Raw genomic sequence first — 17,690 nt, 5'->3', positions numbered from 1 at the left:
ACATATTTTTACTAATTATTTATAAATATATACAAGACAATTCTTAATTAATTTATTTAAATTCAAATTTCCCGCGGATTATAATTAATAAATATACGCAATAAAAATTCATATTTTATAGTCTACCGAGGGTGCGACAACAAAAATATCATATATTTTCACTAATTATTTATAAATATATAAGACAATACGTAATTATTTAATTTAAATTCAAATTTCCCGCGGATTAAAAATAATAAATATACGCAATAAAAATTCATATTTTATAGTCTACCGAGGGTGCGACAACAAAAATATCACTTATATTTTATAAAATTTATAAATATATACAAGACAATACTTAATTAATTTATTTAAATTCAAATTTCCCGCGGATTATAATTAATAAATATACGCAATAAAAATTTATATTTTTTAGTCTACTGGGAGTGCAGCAACAAAAATATCATATATTTTAACTAATTATTTATAAATATATACAAGACAATACGTAATTATTTAATTTAAATTCAAATTTCCCGCGGATTAAAAATAATAAATATACGCAATAAGAATTTATATTTTCTAGTCTACCGAGTGTGCAGCGCATCACATATATTTTCACCAATTATTTATAAACATATATATCAGACAATACTTAATTAGTTTAAGTCTAATTAATCACAAGTACTGTAATTAAAGGTAAGAAATTTAATTTAATTATTAAAATAGCAATTTTTTAAATTTTTATGTGAACACGGGGTATAAAAATTGACGGCATTGTGTGGTGACGTGATTTCACAGTATTATAGTGCATTCCATAAGTTATATATAGACTTGACGATATATATATACATATATGTCCACACACTATTGAAAAAAATAAAATAAACGAGCACGACACGTGCTGATGGTTGCCGGAGCGTGGAGTCTCAAGAACTCGAGATAAGAACAAAGGATTCGCAGTACTGAATATTAATAATTTATTTCTTCTTTATTTTTTTCTGTGTAAGTCGTAGTTTTTTTTTTGAATTATTATTTTATTCTGTCTGTATTTTAAATTAGGAATGGATAATTTATATCGCCGAAATATGAACAAAAAGAACGTGGAGCCTTTGGCAGTAGACGAGTGGCTAAAAAATGAAGGATATTTTCGTAAAGCTGCACCAAAAGATCCCGGTTGTTTATTCCGAGCAGTAAGTGAGCAAATTTATATGACTCAATTTTATCACACAAGAGTGAGGAAAGAATGCGTTGAGTTTATGAGAAAAAACAAGCATTTGTTAAAACACCACAAGGTAAATTATAAATTTTTATTCAAAAGTTTTCATTCACTCTGTAAAAAAAATATGATACTGAAGTTAGCAGACGTCTATTAATTTTTGGATTTCATTTTAGACAGTCAATTATAAAAAAAAAAAATTTTGACAAAATTGCACCTGTAGTTTTTTAAATTCTCTACATGTGCATATTTTTATTTTTGTTTTTTTTTCTGATTGATTTGTTGAAAAATAAATCCAAAAATTTTTAATTATCTGCTAACTTCAGGATCATAAAAAAATTACTGACAATTTTTTAATGAAAAAATTTTTTTTTACAAGTGGATGATAAATGACAATAAAGTTAGCGGACATTTAACAACATTTTGATTTTTTCTAACAAAAAAATAAATATTAAAAAAAATATTTTTAAAAATTGCACATATAGTTTATTAAATTTTCTACATGTGCATTTTTTTGAAAATATATTTTTAAAATTATTTATCTATTTAAAAAAATTTATTTAAATTTAAAATGTCTGCTAACTTTACTGTCATGGATGATAATTATAATTATTTATTTATTTATTTATTTAAAATGAACGCAGGGTATCGGGACGATAGACAATTACTTGGAACAAATGTCTAGTGTCAGTGAGTGGGGAGGAATGACTGAAATAGAAGCGATGTCTCTGTTGTACAAAAGAGAATTTGTTGTTTTCTATGCCGGGCAGAGTACGGCGCTGAAGAAGAAAGAAGTGACGAACAATGGGTTCGATAAAAATATTTATCTCTGCTTCACTCCACCGCGACACTACGAGACAGTTTACAAAAATCACATTATCGCCACCGCGGCATTTTGTCAGTCAATTGTCTACAAAATTCTTTATAAAAACGTCTTCAAGATGCCCGACGTCGACGCTATTGTAGAAAAAATGCTGCACGATGACGGCAATGGCCATGACAATCAGCAGTCGTCGGTGAGTTTGTTCAATAAAGCAGATGGTCAGTTGACCGCCACCCCGCCGTTTCCCTACAGGGTCGCGAAGGCTCTAGATCCGAACATTTATCGCAATACTGACTTTGATATCTGGTGGGAACTGAAACGTCAGGTTCGCTCTGCTGGGCTGCTGCGGTGGAATAATTACCGGCTGCAAGTTGGGGGCAAATGTCTCGTTAGAGTCAATGATGATGTTGACATTGCCCATGAGTACCTTAATAATAATAATTATAATAATAAATATAATAATAATGGTCATGTGAGAAAAAATTTGATGCTGATTGGTCACATCCAAGAGATGGCCCAAAACGAGGGCCCGGTTGTTGTGTTCATTGAAGAACTTGGTGAGAAAAAAACTGTACCATTCAAGGCACTTGTTCCATTACATTCACGTAATAATTATTTACCAGCATCCATGATGCTGTCGGCTGTCAGTCCAAAAAATAAATCAACTGATGATAGTACAAGTAATTTTTTTTTATCGGAATTTAAATTTTTATTGTAAATAAGTCTGCCACAAAAATTACAATTAAGTGTACGGAAGTATTTTTTTATTGGAATTGTGGGAGTTGTAATTTGTGTGGAGTTATTTATAAAAAATATGTAAATGAATTATTTGATTACTGATTATTTATTTTGTAGATAATAAATTTAAAAAACAACAATTTAATGGTTACCGCAAAGCCAAAGACTCCAGGAGTCCTGTGACAAGCCCGCGCTTTAATTCAAATGATGATGAGAATAATAATAATCGTAACTCGACTAATTACAAGACCTCGCCTAGCAAAATAAATTATTCTAATAATTTCAAGTAATTGTTATTATTATTTGTATATATATATATATATATATATATATATATATATATATATATATATATATATATATATATATATATATATATATATATATATATATATATATATTAGTGTCTCCAAAAATCGACTTTTTTTTTTTCTTGAAGAACATTGAAAAATCGACAGAGTATCTCTAGACAAAGACCCTGTTAAAATTTGAGACCTTAATATTAATATTTAAAGGTGGCGATTCACGATTTTCTATTTTCCATTTAAATAACATGGGAAAAAAAAAATTTTAATTTTGGAATTTTATATCTCGGCGATGGCTTATTGAACAGATAAGTTCAGGATATATTTTTGTAGGGAATTGAACGCTCTACAAAAAAAGTCTCTTATCATTTTTTGATAAATCCATCTGTTCAAAAGTTATTGGAACTCGAAGTCAAGTTAGAGTAAATTTCGAGATCTTTTTACTTTTCCGGCGAAACTATCGGACTTATCATAAAATGTCATGAGATCTTTTTTGTAGACAATTTTATTTCCTACAAATTATCATTGATAAATTTTTTTCAAATTCTGCATTTTTTTCTAGTTATTTCCATTTTAATGGCAAGCTCCTAAAAAAGTAGTGTTCTGATCGATTTTAAGAGCTTGGCATTAAAATGGAAACAACTAGAAAAAAATGCAGAATTTGAAAAAAATTTATCAATGATAATTTGTAGGAAATAAAATTGTCTACAAAAAAGATCTCACGACATTTTATGATAAGTCCGATAGTTTCGCCGGAAAAGTAAAAAGATCTCGAAATTTACTCTAACTTGACTTCGAGTTCCAATTACTTTTGAACAGATGGATTTATCAAAAAATGATAAGAGACTTTTTTTGTAGAGCGTTCAATTCCCTACAAAAATATATCCTGAACTTATCTGTTCAATAAGCCATCGCCGAGGTATAAAATTCCAAAATTAAAATTTTTTTTTTCCCATGTTATTTAAATGGAAAATAGAAAATCGTGAATCGCCACCTTTAAATATTAATATTAAGGTCTCATATTTTAACAGGGTCTTTGTCTAGAGATACTCTGTCGATTTTTCAATGTTCTTCAAGAAAAAAAAAAAAAGTCGATTTTTTGAGACACTCTAATATATATATTTATTTATTATTATTGTAATAATATATCATCAAAACTTTATATTTTTCAGCAATAAGACTAAAAGTGATTCATCTGCGAAAAATAATTCAAACGCGGATTACTCACACAAGAAAACATTCTCAGTAAGTAACTTTATATATTTATATATATATTTATTTGTCTTTATAATTAATTAATTATATATACTACTTCAGAATTCTCAGTCTCAGTCTCAGTCAATTTTACCAAAGCCGCCATTGCCCGAAAGCGCGAACCCAAATTCAAATTTGCCGCCAGATGTAAGAGATTTTGAAAGAAGAAATTCTTTTATTGAAGACAATAAATATATCACTGCAAGTAACATTCAAAATAATTTTCAAGCTCACGATGACAAGGACTCTAGTCCTCCTTGTAATTCAGTTCCTGAAACTTTTCCTATACCCGGTAATTATTTAAATAAAAATATTAAATGTAATTAATAATTAATTATCATATATATTTATAGTTTCAGGTGAATTTCATCCTTACAATGAAATCAATGTAGTAAATTCCATATGCATACCACACTCAGATGAAATGTATACAAACCAAAATCAAATTTACTGTGAAGATAAAAATTTCGGTGAATCCCAGAGTTTACCTCCCGGGGGTTTCATAAACTACTCGCATCAAGTCAACTTCCGGGTTTCGCCCAGTCTTGATATAAACGGCAATGACCTGCCATACTCTGGTAATAATTAACTACAAAATATCGCTAATTATTAATTTACCTCAATTAAAAATAAATTTAATTACAGACATCACTACCTTGAGATATTTCTTCAACTTGGGACTAGAAGTACGTCCGTTACTTTTAATTAACACGTCTGAGATCACGGACAGTTGATTAATTAATTAATTTTTTCTAGTATTTCCATGTGAATCAAATGTGGTGGCCACAGGGCGAGGTCCCGTATCCAGCAGCGCCGCCAAACACTCCGCTGTCACCACCACCGTCACCTCACGCTCACAATTTTACTCCAGAAAGCCCTCCAGGTCTTCCGGTTGAATCCGTCCAAGTGCAAACTGATAACATGGTACAGCAGTACGACAACGCAGCTGATGCTCAGATTAATTATTCCCAGCCACCAAATCCTCAGCAGCGCCGGTACATCAATCCCGTCTGCCCTAATGACAACCAGACTGGCGAAAATAATTCCGCGGCATTTAAGAACTTCAGAAAAAAGTCTCCGGTTAATTCTAATAATAATAATAAATATTTGATGAAATATAAAAATGAACCGGCAGACGCGTACAATTTTGGTAAACCCAAATATATACAAGGATACAATGAAAATATGAAAGAAAATGGAGGCAATAGCCCGCGGAAAAATCAGTTTGGAAAATTTAAAAAGACTAATCAAGGTACTGATTAATTATTTTATTAATGAAGGCTGCTGTTATTTTTAAATAAATAACACCGGTACAGAAAAAAAAAATAAGTTCTCTGTACTTTTGACGGGACCGATTTATTCCCATGTATTTTGACCCGCTGAATCCGAATCCGAGGTCCGTTTAATCCGTACACCCTCAGATTTTTAGAAAACTTTAAAAAACCTCAAAAATACACAAAAATCGACTGTTTTTCAAATTTATAAATTTTTTTAACCCTAACTAAGCATGATTTTTATGTACTTCGGTCCTCCACATACTAACCTGAAGTTTATTTAAAACATTAGCCATTTAAAGTCTGAGTAAATTCCAAAAAATCCCAAAAAATTGCAAAAAAGCAAAAAAATTCTTAGTATTGTGATGAAAAAAATTTTATAGGGCTAAATAAATAATTATTTTCATGTATGTTTATCTGTCACATATAATTCTCGAACATCCATGGCTCAGATATCTCTAAAATTTTAAATAAATGGCAAAAATTCCCAAAAAATCGAAAAAAATAAAATTTGGTATAACAAAAATCAATTTTTAAATCGAAATAAATAAAAGAAATCATATTGTTCGATCTGTAATATATATATAAAAAATATTTTGGCCTAAAACATAAAAAAATTTTAATATGCTTCAAAAAATTTTTTTCATCACAATACTAAGAATTTTTTTGCTTTTTTGCAATTTTTTGGGGTTTTTTGGAATTTACTCAGACTTTAAATGGCTAATGTTTTAAATAAACTTCAGGTTAGTATGTGGAGGACCGAAGTACATAAAAATCATGCTTAGTTAGGGTTAAAAAAATTTATAAATTTGAAAAACAGTCGATTTTTGTGTATTTTTGAGGTTTTTTAAAGTTTTCCAAAAATTTGAGGGTGTACGGGTTAAACGGACCTCGGATTCGGATTCAGCGGGTCAAAATACATGGGAATAAATCGGTCCCGTCAAAAGTACAGAGAACTTATTTTTTTTTGTGTGCCGGTGTTATAATTAATTAATTAATTAATTTTTTTCAGGATATCAAAATCGTACCTGCAGTAAAACGAATTATCAAAATGACTATCATCAGAAATCATACACCAGTTGCTCTCCAGACGATAATTATAAGAAGAAATTTGAAAAAAAAACTACTTATGATTACCAACAACAATCGGCAGCACAACAGCAGCAACAAAAGACCCAATTAGTGCCAACTGATGCTCCACAAAATCAGTCACCGCAAAACAACTGTACAATGTCACAGCAAATGACTTTTGCTAACGTTCCGTATTATCCTAACGAGCAAGAAAATAATAACGTCTATTCTCCGCCTCACACAAACATGTACCCGGTATCTTACGTCCCTCACACTTCCGAGTTACCGGAACCCAACAACTTTTCGGGAGCTGTCATGTACTCTTCGGGTAATTTTCCCCAGCAGATGCCGCCGATTTATTCTCAGATGATGTACCCTCCGGGTCCGCCTCTGCTGCCGCACTTGACCCCGATGTTCCCGGGGATGCCGGGCCAGAACTCGCAGCCAGACTGGTGCGTTCCAGGTCAACCCAATTGCGTTCCGTACCCGTATCCTGCATCACAGGCCAGCGAATCCTTGCCTCTGACTCAGTCTCAAGTTAAAAAGTAATTAGATCTTTAGATTAACGAAGGAAACACAAGGCTGGTCCTATTTATTTAACTTCTTCATAATATCACAACTAAAATACTCTTTTCTACTTTTTTATATCAGCTCATATTGACAAAATATATATGTATAAATTTTTATATGTATATTTTTTTTGTAAACATTTAAAAAATAATTAAAATAAATCATTTTTTCAAGTTATTTTAATTATACTTTTTTTGGCGCCTTATGAAAAAATTATGAGAGTGAATTTTTAAGATGCGCGCGCATGGAGTGACAGGAAAATTCACAGCGGGAATTCCTGCTACAAAATTCGTGCACAAGGAAACTGTGCCAATCTGTAAATAAAATTCCACTGACTTCAAGTTCATGGATGACTTCTGGATCATGAGCTCAGCCAGCAACCGGTGTAGGTTTAAATCATTCAGATGCAATAGTGTCCAGTATCGCTGATCATGCTGGTGATCAGAAGTTAAAAACTATTTTTTAAGATTTCCATCTTATTGTCAACGAGGCTAAAGTTTTTTCAGCTAAAAAATGGGGTTCAGATTGGGGCGTCAAAGTATCTTTGTATTCTAAGAGAGCTGTCCGGTCGCCTAGTAGTCCGAGTATCTAGAGAAAAATTATGAAAACTTAATTAATCTACTTCGCACACTTTTTAATAAATAATATTAAACTTACTTACTTCTACAACCGCTTTCGCGCATCCATAATTCTTAGCGAGCTGCAATCTGTTTCTCATATTATCAACATACTTTAGATACTTTTCAATGACACTCGTAGGTGCCTGGCCCAGATGTAAAATTTTTAAAATATCTTCTATTGGTAAATTCGATTGTAACTTTTCGCTTCCTAGCCATCCCTAGTTTAAATTTAATAATTAATTTAATTATCAAGAAAAAAAATTCCTAATAAGGTAAGAGACCCAGTACCCGTTCAAGGAACTAGTACCTGATCGACAAACTTTACTAAATATAAATATACAAGTACATTAGGGTGGTCGTTAAAAATTAAATTTTCTTAGGCGCCCCATAAAGAGCTTCTTTTTAGTAAAAAAATAAGTGGGGAATTTGGTTTTTTCTTTTTAAGTAAAAAGAACACGTGCCTCAGAACGATCAAAGTTCATTTTTCGATACAATCGCGGTTTTTTTCAAATATCTCATGAAATATGCAGATTAAAGGAAAAAATTATAGGAACAATTTTGTAGGAAATTCAATTTTTGACAAAAAAGGTCATGTTCATTTTTTCTATAAAATGTGTATTTACCAAGATATTTAAAAAAAAACTTTTTTACATCTTATCAATTGAGCATTTAAAGGATTACGAAAGTTAAAAATAAAGTTTTTTCTTAAATATAGACAACTTCGTAACTCGTAACATATCAATCATTAATGCTTGTTATAGTTTCTATATACTTAGAAAAATGTTATTTTCAACATTTGTAATCCTTAAAACGCTCAATTTATAGCTCTAAAAAACGTTTTTTTAAAATATCTTCGTAAATACACATTTTATAGAAAAAATGAACATGACCTTTTTTGTCAAAAATTGAATTTCCTACAAAATTGTTTCTATGATTTTTTTCTTTAATCTGCATATTTCATGAGATATTTGAAAAAAACCGCGATTGTATCGAAAAATGAACTTTGATCGTTCTGAGGCACGTGTTCTTTTTACTTAAAATGAAAAAACCAAATTCCCCGCTTATTATTTTACTAAAAAGAAAATTTTTATGGGGCGTCTGAGAAAATTTAATTTTTAAGGACCACTCTAAAGTACATGGAGTGATCAGGTACTAGTTCCCATATCGAGTACTAGTTCCCTGAGTGGATACTGGCTTCCTGATTGGATACTAGTTCCCTGATCGGGTGCTAGTTTCTTGATTAGGAACTGGATCTTTCGTGTTAATAATAGTAATAATAATAATAATAATAAACCTTTGATAAGAGTATATTATTAACATCATCCCAAGCTCCAACAGAAACACGAGTCTTCAGCACCGTCTTCTGGTACTGCCTTGGAGTGATGTCATGCTGGTTAGCAAAAATCTTAGCAGGCGAAACAGACGCATCTTGGGAACTATTCCAATTGTTTTCGCAAATATATTTCAAGCAATCAAGCACGCAGTTGTTTACTAAATTTTTATTGCCCCCACTATTCAAAGCTATTTTCCATTCCAACAATTTGATGTAATTATTGACAAATAAACTCTCCTTGTACTCAGTAAAATTAACGAATTGAGTTTTGTAGCATTTGATTAACTTCTGCAGCAGCCGACCGTCATCTCGAGTGTTTTTAATTGTTATCGCCAAGTTTTTAAACTGAAAACCGAAAAAAATGATAAAGTTCTTCCCGCGTTTGTTTTAAAAATACAAATACTCACCGCTGCGTCTACTAATCTACCCTGCATCCTAAAAAATATGATCTATATAATATATATACATATATATAGTTTATAAATAAAATAATAAATAATTTTTTACATTAAAAGATCCGTGACTTCATTGACTTGGAGTCTTGTCGACAAATAATGAACGTAAACATTAACGGCATCAGGTCTGTCCATAAAAATCTTTTGACTCAGTCCCGGTTTCAGAGTCTTGATAATAAATAATGTGACAATTAATATCACATTGCCGCTGCCACTTGCAATTGCAGCATCAAGTAGTGCCGTTTTATTACTCAGTGACTTGTAATTCTCCAGGGAATAATTTTGTCCCAACAAAATTCTTCTCACAGTAACTGAAGGACTGACATTTAATTTATTGTCCGGTATCAGATGTCTGTTGTCAGCATTCAGGACTAAAAAAATTCATTTATAGAAAATAAAATTCGATTCTCTGAAGTAAACGGCCCAATTACTGACACTAATTTATTTAATGACAATTAGTCCTGGTGTTGCTCATTGATGAAAAAAAAAAGATTTACTTCAGTGTCAATAATTGGGACTTTTACCTGATGATAAAAATTACTTGTCATCAAAACCGGCTCAGATATAATTGCCAGCAAGGGTTTGAAAGTTGAATCCGCACTTTCTGGAGTTAAAAAAGAACTTGGAGCCGGATCAGTCGGCGAACTGATGTTTGAAATTCCAGCTCTGAGCTGAGCGGTGCCATTTTTTGAAATTCCAAACAAGTTGTCCGGCTAAATGACATATCATATATACTATTATTATTGTTACTATTTAAATAATATATGAAATATTAACCTCATTATTCTGATCGAAGCTAAACGAGTGTCCTTCGCTGCTGTTCCAATAATCTTCATCATCTTTCAGTTCATACTTTGACATACTTAACAATTATCTATGATATTTACATTGGAAATTCACAAGACCTCAGACCTCTGATCACCAGCGAATCATTCTTGTTTATATGTCATATATTTATATATCCAGTTTAATTTACAATAATAATCTATAGTATGTGCTGGAGTTTTTAAAAAACTTCTGCAAAAAAATAATACTGAAAGTAGCAGTCAGAAAATTTTTTAATTTTAAAATGAAAAATAAAATTTTAAAAAGTGCGCGAAAATATTTAAAAATTTTTGCGCTCAATTTTAAAGTTTTTTTTTTTTAAAGAAATTTTTAGTGTCTGCTACTTTTAGAATCATAAAAAAAATATATATATGTATATATATAATTATCAAAACTACCTGCTATCACTCTGTTTCTCTTTCTCTTTTATATATTTACTTAAATATATACCTTTTTCATACATTTGTCCTCGCTTTCTGACGAAAACCAGATTTATATATATTTTATTTAAGAGAGAGTAGTAGAACTCATATTTGTAAACTTGTCCCAGAAAGAGAATGAACTTCGGAAATTACCCCCACTACTTTCTAGAATTATTTTTAATCTGCGCATGCGCAAGAAAAAGTAGGAAAATATATAAGTGTGAATGTGGCAGATATCAACTAATTTAAAGTTTTAAATAAATAGAGTAAATAATTAATAAAATAAAATTTGAAAAAAATGCGCATTTACAAAATTTGAAAATTAATAAGTGCATTTTTTTCAAATTTTATTTTTTCAAATATTTATAATTTTAAAGTTATCTGATGTCTGCTACATTTACGATACTGAAGTTAGCCGACGTCTAATAATTTTTCGACTTCTTTTTAAATAATAAATAATAAAAAAAAAAAGTATTTGAAAAAATTGCACCTGTAGTTTTTTAAATTTTCTACATGTGGATTTTTTTGGTTTTTGTTTTTTTGTATTTTATTTGTTGAAAAAAAAATCCGAAAGTTTCTGATTGAATTGTCTGCCAACTTCAGGATCATCCACATTCATGATCCTGAAGTTAGCAGACATTTAAAAATTTTTGAATTTTCGGATTTCAACAAATCAATTGCAAAAAAAAAAAATAAAAATATGCACATGTAGAAAATTTAAAAAACTACAGGTGCAATTTTTTCAAAAATTTTTTTTTTATGTTTTAACGTCTAAAAAAAGAAATCAAAAAATTATTAGACGTCTGCTAACTTCAGTATCATTCCACATTCACATAAAATATTTAGTCCATAGAATCCCAGAGTGGGGGTAAAAACCGAATACACCCGAGGTCCGCTGGTGGGACAATTTCACAAAACATATATATATATATATACATATAAATATATAGCTATAGTATATGTACTCCAACAGCAGAAGCCGATATTAAAAAAAAAATTCAACGTTTGGTTCTCTCCGCTTACACACTTCCTGAAATAATTCAATAAATAATAATATATTTATATATATGTTAGTATAAAATTACTAAATAAATTCAAAATATGACTTACTTTTTAGTGTAACGATAATAAATTTAATTATATGGCGGGAAAATCAGGTATCAGTAAAAAGTTAATAATCATAACCTACAATTTTTCTATTTTATAAAAAAAATGTATGTGGTGTTGAGTGAAAATAATTTCCAAAATAAAAAAAATTTTTTTGCTGATAATAAATATAATTTTTATGACTTTTTTTAGATTCTTCAGTTATGGCCAAAGGACGAGTGATAAATAGGTCGGTTTCAAAAACCAGACCCATTGACATGACACTAAATCTCGAGTGTTCAGAGGAGCCTCTGAGCGAGGCCCAGTTGACGATGAGGACTAAATTGAAAGAAAATTATGACCGAGTTGCTTCAACCCTTGACGAGATGATAAAAGAACACAGTGGCCAGCTGATAACTCAAGTTGGTAACGTGAGTGCTTATCAGTACAAACTACCAGGTCCAGGTAATTCCCAAGCCATTTTGAAAACCAATCAGCTGAATGTCGTCAATCAAAACAAGTCTATAAAACTAAATGTCGTGGACAATTCAAATTCTGGCGCGACTACGACGGCAGCTACAACTCAGGGTAACATGCAGCTGGTGGTTGATCCGAGAATGGGAGTGCTGCTGGGTACGGTCGTGTCGAGTCAGTCATCGTCTAACTCTGCCGTCACCACGACACTCACTGCCGCGGCTGCGGGAACCGCGGGCACGACTTTGTCGAGTGCGTCGCAAAAATCTCTCACGAGCACCAGCGAAAACAGTAATAATCTTAACAGGACGACCGTTGGAGCAGGATCAGGTTCCACGACAAATTCCACCACGTCGACGGCGCCGACGCAAATGAGGAGAGCCAAAGTTATCCCACTGCAGCAGCTGCAGGAAGAGCAGGAAACCCCAGCTCCTGTTTTAAGACTTCGTAACAAAGCGGCGACGACGGCAGCAACTCCGACGACGACAACGGCTACGCCTTCTCTGAATTCTCAGGTAACTAAATCCAAGATGACGACATCCAGCTCGATAACGGTCGTAAGACCAACCGAGCAGACGAGCATCGGTGGAATCCGCGTCGGAATTAAGAATGCAGCCAGTGATTCAATTGATGAGGCGAAGAAAAATTTACCTGACGGTAAAGAAATAGCCTTCAATAAAATAAACGGGACGAGAACATTCCCGTCGTTGGTTGTCATTGCGCGGCCCCATCTCAGTACTAAAAAAATAACGACGGCAACGGCGACCCAGGAGAGAAGTGAGTTGGACATCACCGTCAAGAGTGTCCTAGTCTACACGCCCACGAAATTCGCCGAGTGGTTGATACAGAAAGGGCTGATTCGCTCCGAACAGTTTTGCAACCGGCATACATCTGGAGTCGTCACAGTCTCGGGTAATTCTAATTGTAAAAAATTAAAACTCGGCATGTACAGTGACGCCGGAACGTTCCCGTACTCTGGTGGGTATGTCTGGATTGCCAACTGCTGCTCAAATCGTTTCGTCTCAGTCTTCTCGGGGTCTATATTCCAAGGAGCGCCGCACCCGCCATCGGTGTTACTTAAATTAATCTACCACTGGGCATGTCAGACAAACGTCCAGAACGTCGTGTCCTGGGTCAAAGTATCCAATGTCTATGTGAAGAATTTTTACACCAACTTGAGAAGCGTTTGCACTGCCGCGATATGGGACAAGAGTTCGCTGATGGGCGGCAAGAACATAAACATTCAGGTGGGCGTGATAAGTCTGGGGACGACGTCCCAAGACGGGAATATGCGTCAAGTAAAAGTCGAAGTCCTCGGGATCCTGGATGCCGAAACCGGGCAACTGAGACTGAGAGCTTGCGACCCTATTCATGATGCTGACCGTTCATTTAAACGGAGGTTCAACAACATTCTGCACCCACTTCAGGACTGGGTCCACAAAGAATCGAAAATCCTGACAGATTTTACTGTCGACAAATCAACTCTACAGGAAATGGGTTTCTCTCAGGTCCACCAGACGTCATTCAGTGACCAGAATCCCCGCAACATGCGCAGTAATTATCAAGTAATGGAGTATTTACGTAAAATAGTACCTAGAATGTTTCAGAATACCCTGAGTCTGCTCAGCAGACAGATGATACAGCAGTTCCTTGATGAACTTGTCTGGCGTGAAATGTTCGGGAGCACCGCAGCCCGGGCCTTCAACAACATCATCCAACATCTTGCTGAGCAAACGCGACTCTGCACCACGGAGTCGTTGCTAGACCGGCTGGCCAGGATCTCAGCGAACCCGTTTACCGACTGGTCTTATTCAAGCAACGTCGCACCTGTACAGAGTGTCGCGGCACCCTGTGACTCCTGCAAAGGAGGACTGACGAGCAATCATAAGAAAGAAAATAATAGTCGTGCCCAGCCGGTAGTCAATGACTTGCCGGTTCAATTGAAACCCGGACCCAAGCGAAAACGCAAAAGACAGCAGCCAGCTGCCGGTGCGTCGGACTTTGGGCCCGAATCCAAAAGACCTAATTTAGACTACAAAATAATTCAGTCAAAAGGAATCGAGAGTTTGAAAAACGACCAGATTCCACTGAGCGAATTTTACTACGCGACTGTTGACGGGAACCCTCTGCTGGTTGCTAAGGAAGACAAGCATGCGATAAACTTTAAGTGCTTCTTGTGCAATAGTATACTGAAATCAAATACTCAAGTGATGGAGCATATGATAAATCATGTGCCCCCGCGGGCTCCTGGACAGTTTGTCACTTCAAATGACACCTCCACTGACAATGACAATGATGACAACAGCGTCAATAATAACAAAAATCAAAGCAACCGCAACAATTACTCCGTTTGTCGTTACTGCTGCGCAGCTTTCTCGTCAAAGCACCAAATGACAACGCACATTGACGAAGCCCACAGCGCATTCGGTAAAAGCGACGACGGAGTTATGGTCGTATGTGGAATTTGCGAGCAGAAATTCGCCAACACTCAGCTTCTTATCAATCACATGTCTTGCATGCACTTGCCCTCGGAGATGCCCTACCGGTGCGAGAGTTGCCGGTACCGCACGTCCAGCCACAAAGACATCATCGACCACTACTACGACGTCCACGACATGGGCGAATCACTGCAGTGTCCTTACTGCCTTAAGCTGATGCGGCTGAATGTCGACGGAAAGACCAACACTTGCAATGTCTACGCCTACCTGGTCCACCTGCAGCGGCACGTGGTGAGACGGGAACAGGGACGAGGAAACAAGTGCAGCAGATGCTGCTTGTGGTTCAACCAAAAGAGTCTGCTGAAGAGACACCAGCGGTCTCTGCACCAGTCTTACTACTGCCCCAAGGACTCGAGCAATTTCCATCCTTTCAAGCATCCGCCTTCGGACTCGGACAAGAGCAACATCATCATAATTTCTAAATCTCAGCACCAGTTGAAACGTATTATTGTACGCAGTCCTTCTCCGGAGCTCCCGGAGGACGACAACATCAGGAAGTGGGCCACCGGCCCGATAAAACTTAATCTGTACAATCAAGTCCCTGCGCGGGCGATAGCGCCGATGTCCTGCAAGGAATGCGAGGAGGACATTGATGAGGAGGAACACTTCCCTGGGGAACAGAACTGCTTGCAGTGCCGCTATGTCACCTGCTGCTGGCGGGCTTTCAAAGAACATCAGCAGCAGATTCACAACGAACGGCCTATGACCAGTTTAATTGTTCCGTCACCTCTCATTGACATTCCTCTTGATAAAAAAATGACTTGTTCTTGCGGCTATGCGGCTATCGACGGAAATTTATTAGGTAAATATCTTATATTGATAAATATATATCCAAGGACTTGTACATTAGACTGATTAAAAAAAATTGACTAATTTTTTTTTTCTTCATTATATCGAAAATATTGTTGGAAATGACGAAAAAAAAATACTGTGAAAGTTTGAGCTCTTAATATTAATATTAACAACTGCCGCATCGCAATTTTCTATTTCCCGTTTAAATAACATGGGAAAATTTATTTTTTAAGGTTTGGAATTTTGTAACTCACAGTGGGGCCAATACTTTTGAATGTTCAAGACATATTCTTATGGGAAATTTGACGCTCTACAAAAAAGGTCTCTTATAATTTTTCGATATTTTTATTTCTTCAAAAGTTATTCAAAGTTAAAGTTAAATTGACGATAAATTTTTACATTTTTTAAATTTTTTGACGCAACCATCAACTTTATCCGAAAATTTTAGAGGACATTTTTTGTAGAGAATTTTATTTCCTACAACTTATCTCAGAGAAAATTTTCGATATTTCTCATAGGTCGTAAGTTATGCGCAATTAACTGAAAATTTTCTTAAATAATCTAAATTTTGTTGATTAAAATTAATTATATTAAATTTTCAGTTAATTGCGCATAACTTACGACCTATGAGAAATATCGAAAATTTTCTCTGAGATAAGTTGTAGGAAATAAAATTCTCTACAAAAAATGTCCTCTAAAATTTTCGGATAAAGTTGATGGTTGCGTCAAAAAATTTAAAAAATGTAAAAATTTATCGTCAATTTAACTTTAACTTTGAATAACTTTTGAAGAAATAAAAATATCGAAAAATTATAAGAGACCTTTTTTGTAGAGCGTCAAATTTCCCATAAGAATATGTCTTGAACATTCAAAAGTATTGGCCCCACTGTGAGTTACAAAATTCCAAACCTTAAAAAATAAATTTTCCCATGTTATTTAAACGGGAAATAGAAAATTGCGATGCGGCAGTTGTTAATATTCATATTAAGAGCTCAAACTTTCACAGTATTTTTTTTTCGTCATTTCCAACAATATTTTCGATATAATGAAGAAAAAAAAAATTAGTCGATTTTTTTGAATCAGTCTATTGTACATTACAGTCCAATCTCGTTATAAAAACTTCCGCTATCGCGCTTTTTTTTTTTTAAATTTTTGTAATTTCAAAATTAAAAATGAGTGTCAATGTAGCAGACGTCAAATTTAAAATTCGAAATAATTGTAGTAAATAATTAATAAAATAAAACTTAAAAAAAATGCACTTATTAATTTCAAAATTTTTTAAAAGTGCATTTTTTAAAAATTTAATTTTATTAATTATTTGTTCGGTTTATTAATAATTTTAAATTTGTCTGCTACATTCACACTCATAATTAAAATAAATTTTTTAAATTTTGATGGAATTTTTTTTTAATTAAAAAAAATTCCTAAGTCTTCATATTCGAAAAAAAAAATTCTAGTCTCCATAAAAAATAAAAATATAAATATTTCTAGCAACGCATCTCGTTAAATGTCGGAGATCCTCACCACAGTCAACAGTAACCGCAGTACCAGAAACAGCCGAAGCTAATAAAGAATCTCCAGTGATGCTGGACAGTCTGGGCCTCATACCCAAGTCCGCTCCCTAATTTAAAAAAAAAACTCCTAAAGGGATTTGTCGAGTTGACATTTAATAAATAGTGTCAATAAAAATAAATTTGTGTATCACTCATATTCACACGCACACTCCATTCAGTGCTTACTTTTTTCATAACAAATATTAATAATTACATTTAAATCGGATTTAATTAATTTTTTGTGTAACTATTGATAAATAACAAAAACATTTTAAAACTATTAAGTTTTTTTATTTAGCAATAATATATTCATTCCCTCATTACCTATAAATGATAGTCAATATAATGGGCGTACATTTTTATAGCCATTAATGATAATAATGATAATCGATAATT

At 33.5% G+C, this 17,690-nt stretch overlaps 3 protein-coding genes across 9 annotated transcripts; 2 read left to right on the top strand and 1 right to left on the bottom strand.

Moving 5' to 3' along the window:
* Positions 1–533: 533 nt before the first annotated feature.
* On the top strand, positions 534–7,413 carry LOC130669571 (GATA zinc finger domain-containing protein 14-like). Of its 4 annotated transcripts, none has more exons than XM_057472542.1 (10): positions 534–681; positions 1,045–1,277; positions 1,846–2,704; positions 2,880–3,048; positions 4,240–4,312; positions 4,385–4,613; positions 4,675–4,899; positions 4,967–5,007; positions 5,078–5,573; positions 6,608–7,413. In XM_057472542.1, exons 2-10 carry the CDS (start codon positions 1,047–1,049, stop codon positions 7,213–7,215), a joined length of 2,931 nt encoding a protein of 976 aa, XP_057328525.1. In that variant the 5' UTR covers positions 534–681; positions 1,045–1,046; the 3' UTR covers positions 7,216–7,413. The 4 variants fall into 4 exon arrangements, with proteins under 4 accessions (XP_057328525.1, XP_057328528.1, XP_057328527.1 ...); XM_057472545.1 differs by lacking the exon at positions 534–681 and adding an exon at positions 758–987 and having other exon boundaries at positions 4,681–4,899; XM_057472544.1 differs by lacking the exon at positions 534–681 and adding an exon at positions 760–944.
* LOC130669573 (spermatogenesis-defective protein 39 homolog) lies at positions 7,398–11,022 on the bottom strand. Of its 3 annotated transcripts, none has more exons than XM_057472546.1 (8): positions 10,868–11,022; positions 10,422–10,661; positions 10,186–10,357; positions 9,697–10,015; positions 9,597–9,624; positions 9,151–9,534; positions 7,898–8,074; positions 7,398–7,824 (listed from the first exon to the last, which is right to left on the bottom strand). In XM_057472546.1, the coding sequence occupies exons 2-8, from the start codon at positions 10,503–10,505 to the stop codon at positions 7,699–7,701; spliced, it is 1,290 nt and encodes a 429-aa protein (XP_057328529.1). In that variant the 5' UTR covers positions 10,506–10,661; positions 10,868–11,022; the 3' UTR covers positions 7,398–7,698. The 3 variants fall into 3 exon arrangements, with proteins under 3 accessions (XP_057328529.1, XP_057328531.1, XP_057328532.1); XM_057472548.1 differs by having other exon boundaries at positions 10,422–10,610; positions 10,920–11,010; XM_057472549.1 differs by having other exon boundaries at positions 10,920–11,000.
* Positions 11,023–11,861: 839 nt separating this feature from the next.
* LOC130669267 (uncharacterized) lies at positions 11,862–17,574 on the top strand. Of its 2 annotated transcripts, none has more exons than XM_057472043.1 (3): positions 11,862–11,960; positions 12,191–15,751; positions 17,233–17,574. In XM_057472043.1, the coding sequence occupies exons 2-3, from the start codon at positions 12,202–12,204 to the stop codon at positions 17,364–17,366; spliced, it is 3,684 nt and encodes a 1,227-aa protein (XP_057328026.1). In that variant the 5' UTR covers positions 11,862–11,960; positions 12,191–12,201; the 3' UTR covers positions 17,367–17,574. The 2 variants fall into 2 exon arrangements, with proteins under 2 accessions (XP_057328026.1, XP_057328025.1); XM_057472042.1 differs by having other exon boundaries at positions 11,862–12,048.
* Positions 17,575–17,690: the final 116 nt, after the last annotated feature.

Source organism: Microplitis mediator, chromosome 6 (assembly GCF_029852145.1).
Source record: "Microplitis mediator isolate UGA2020A chromosome 6, iyMicMedi2.1, whole genome shotgun sequence".
NCBI classification, from domain to species: Eukaryota; Metazoa; Arthropoda; class Insecta; order Hymenoptera; family Braconidae; genus Microplitis; species Microplitis mediator.
Note: the sequence above shows the minus strand (reverse complement) of the source record. Positions and strands in the feature narration are given on the sequence as shown.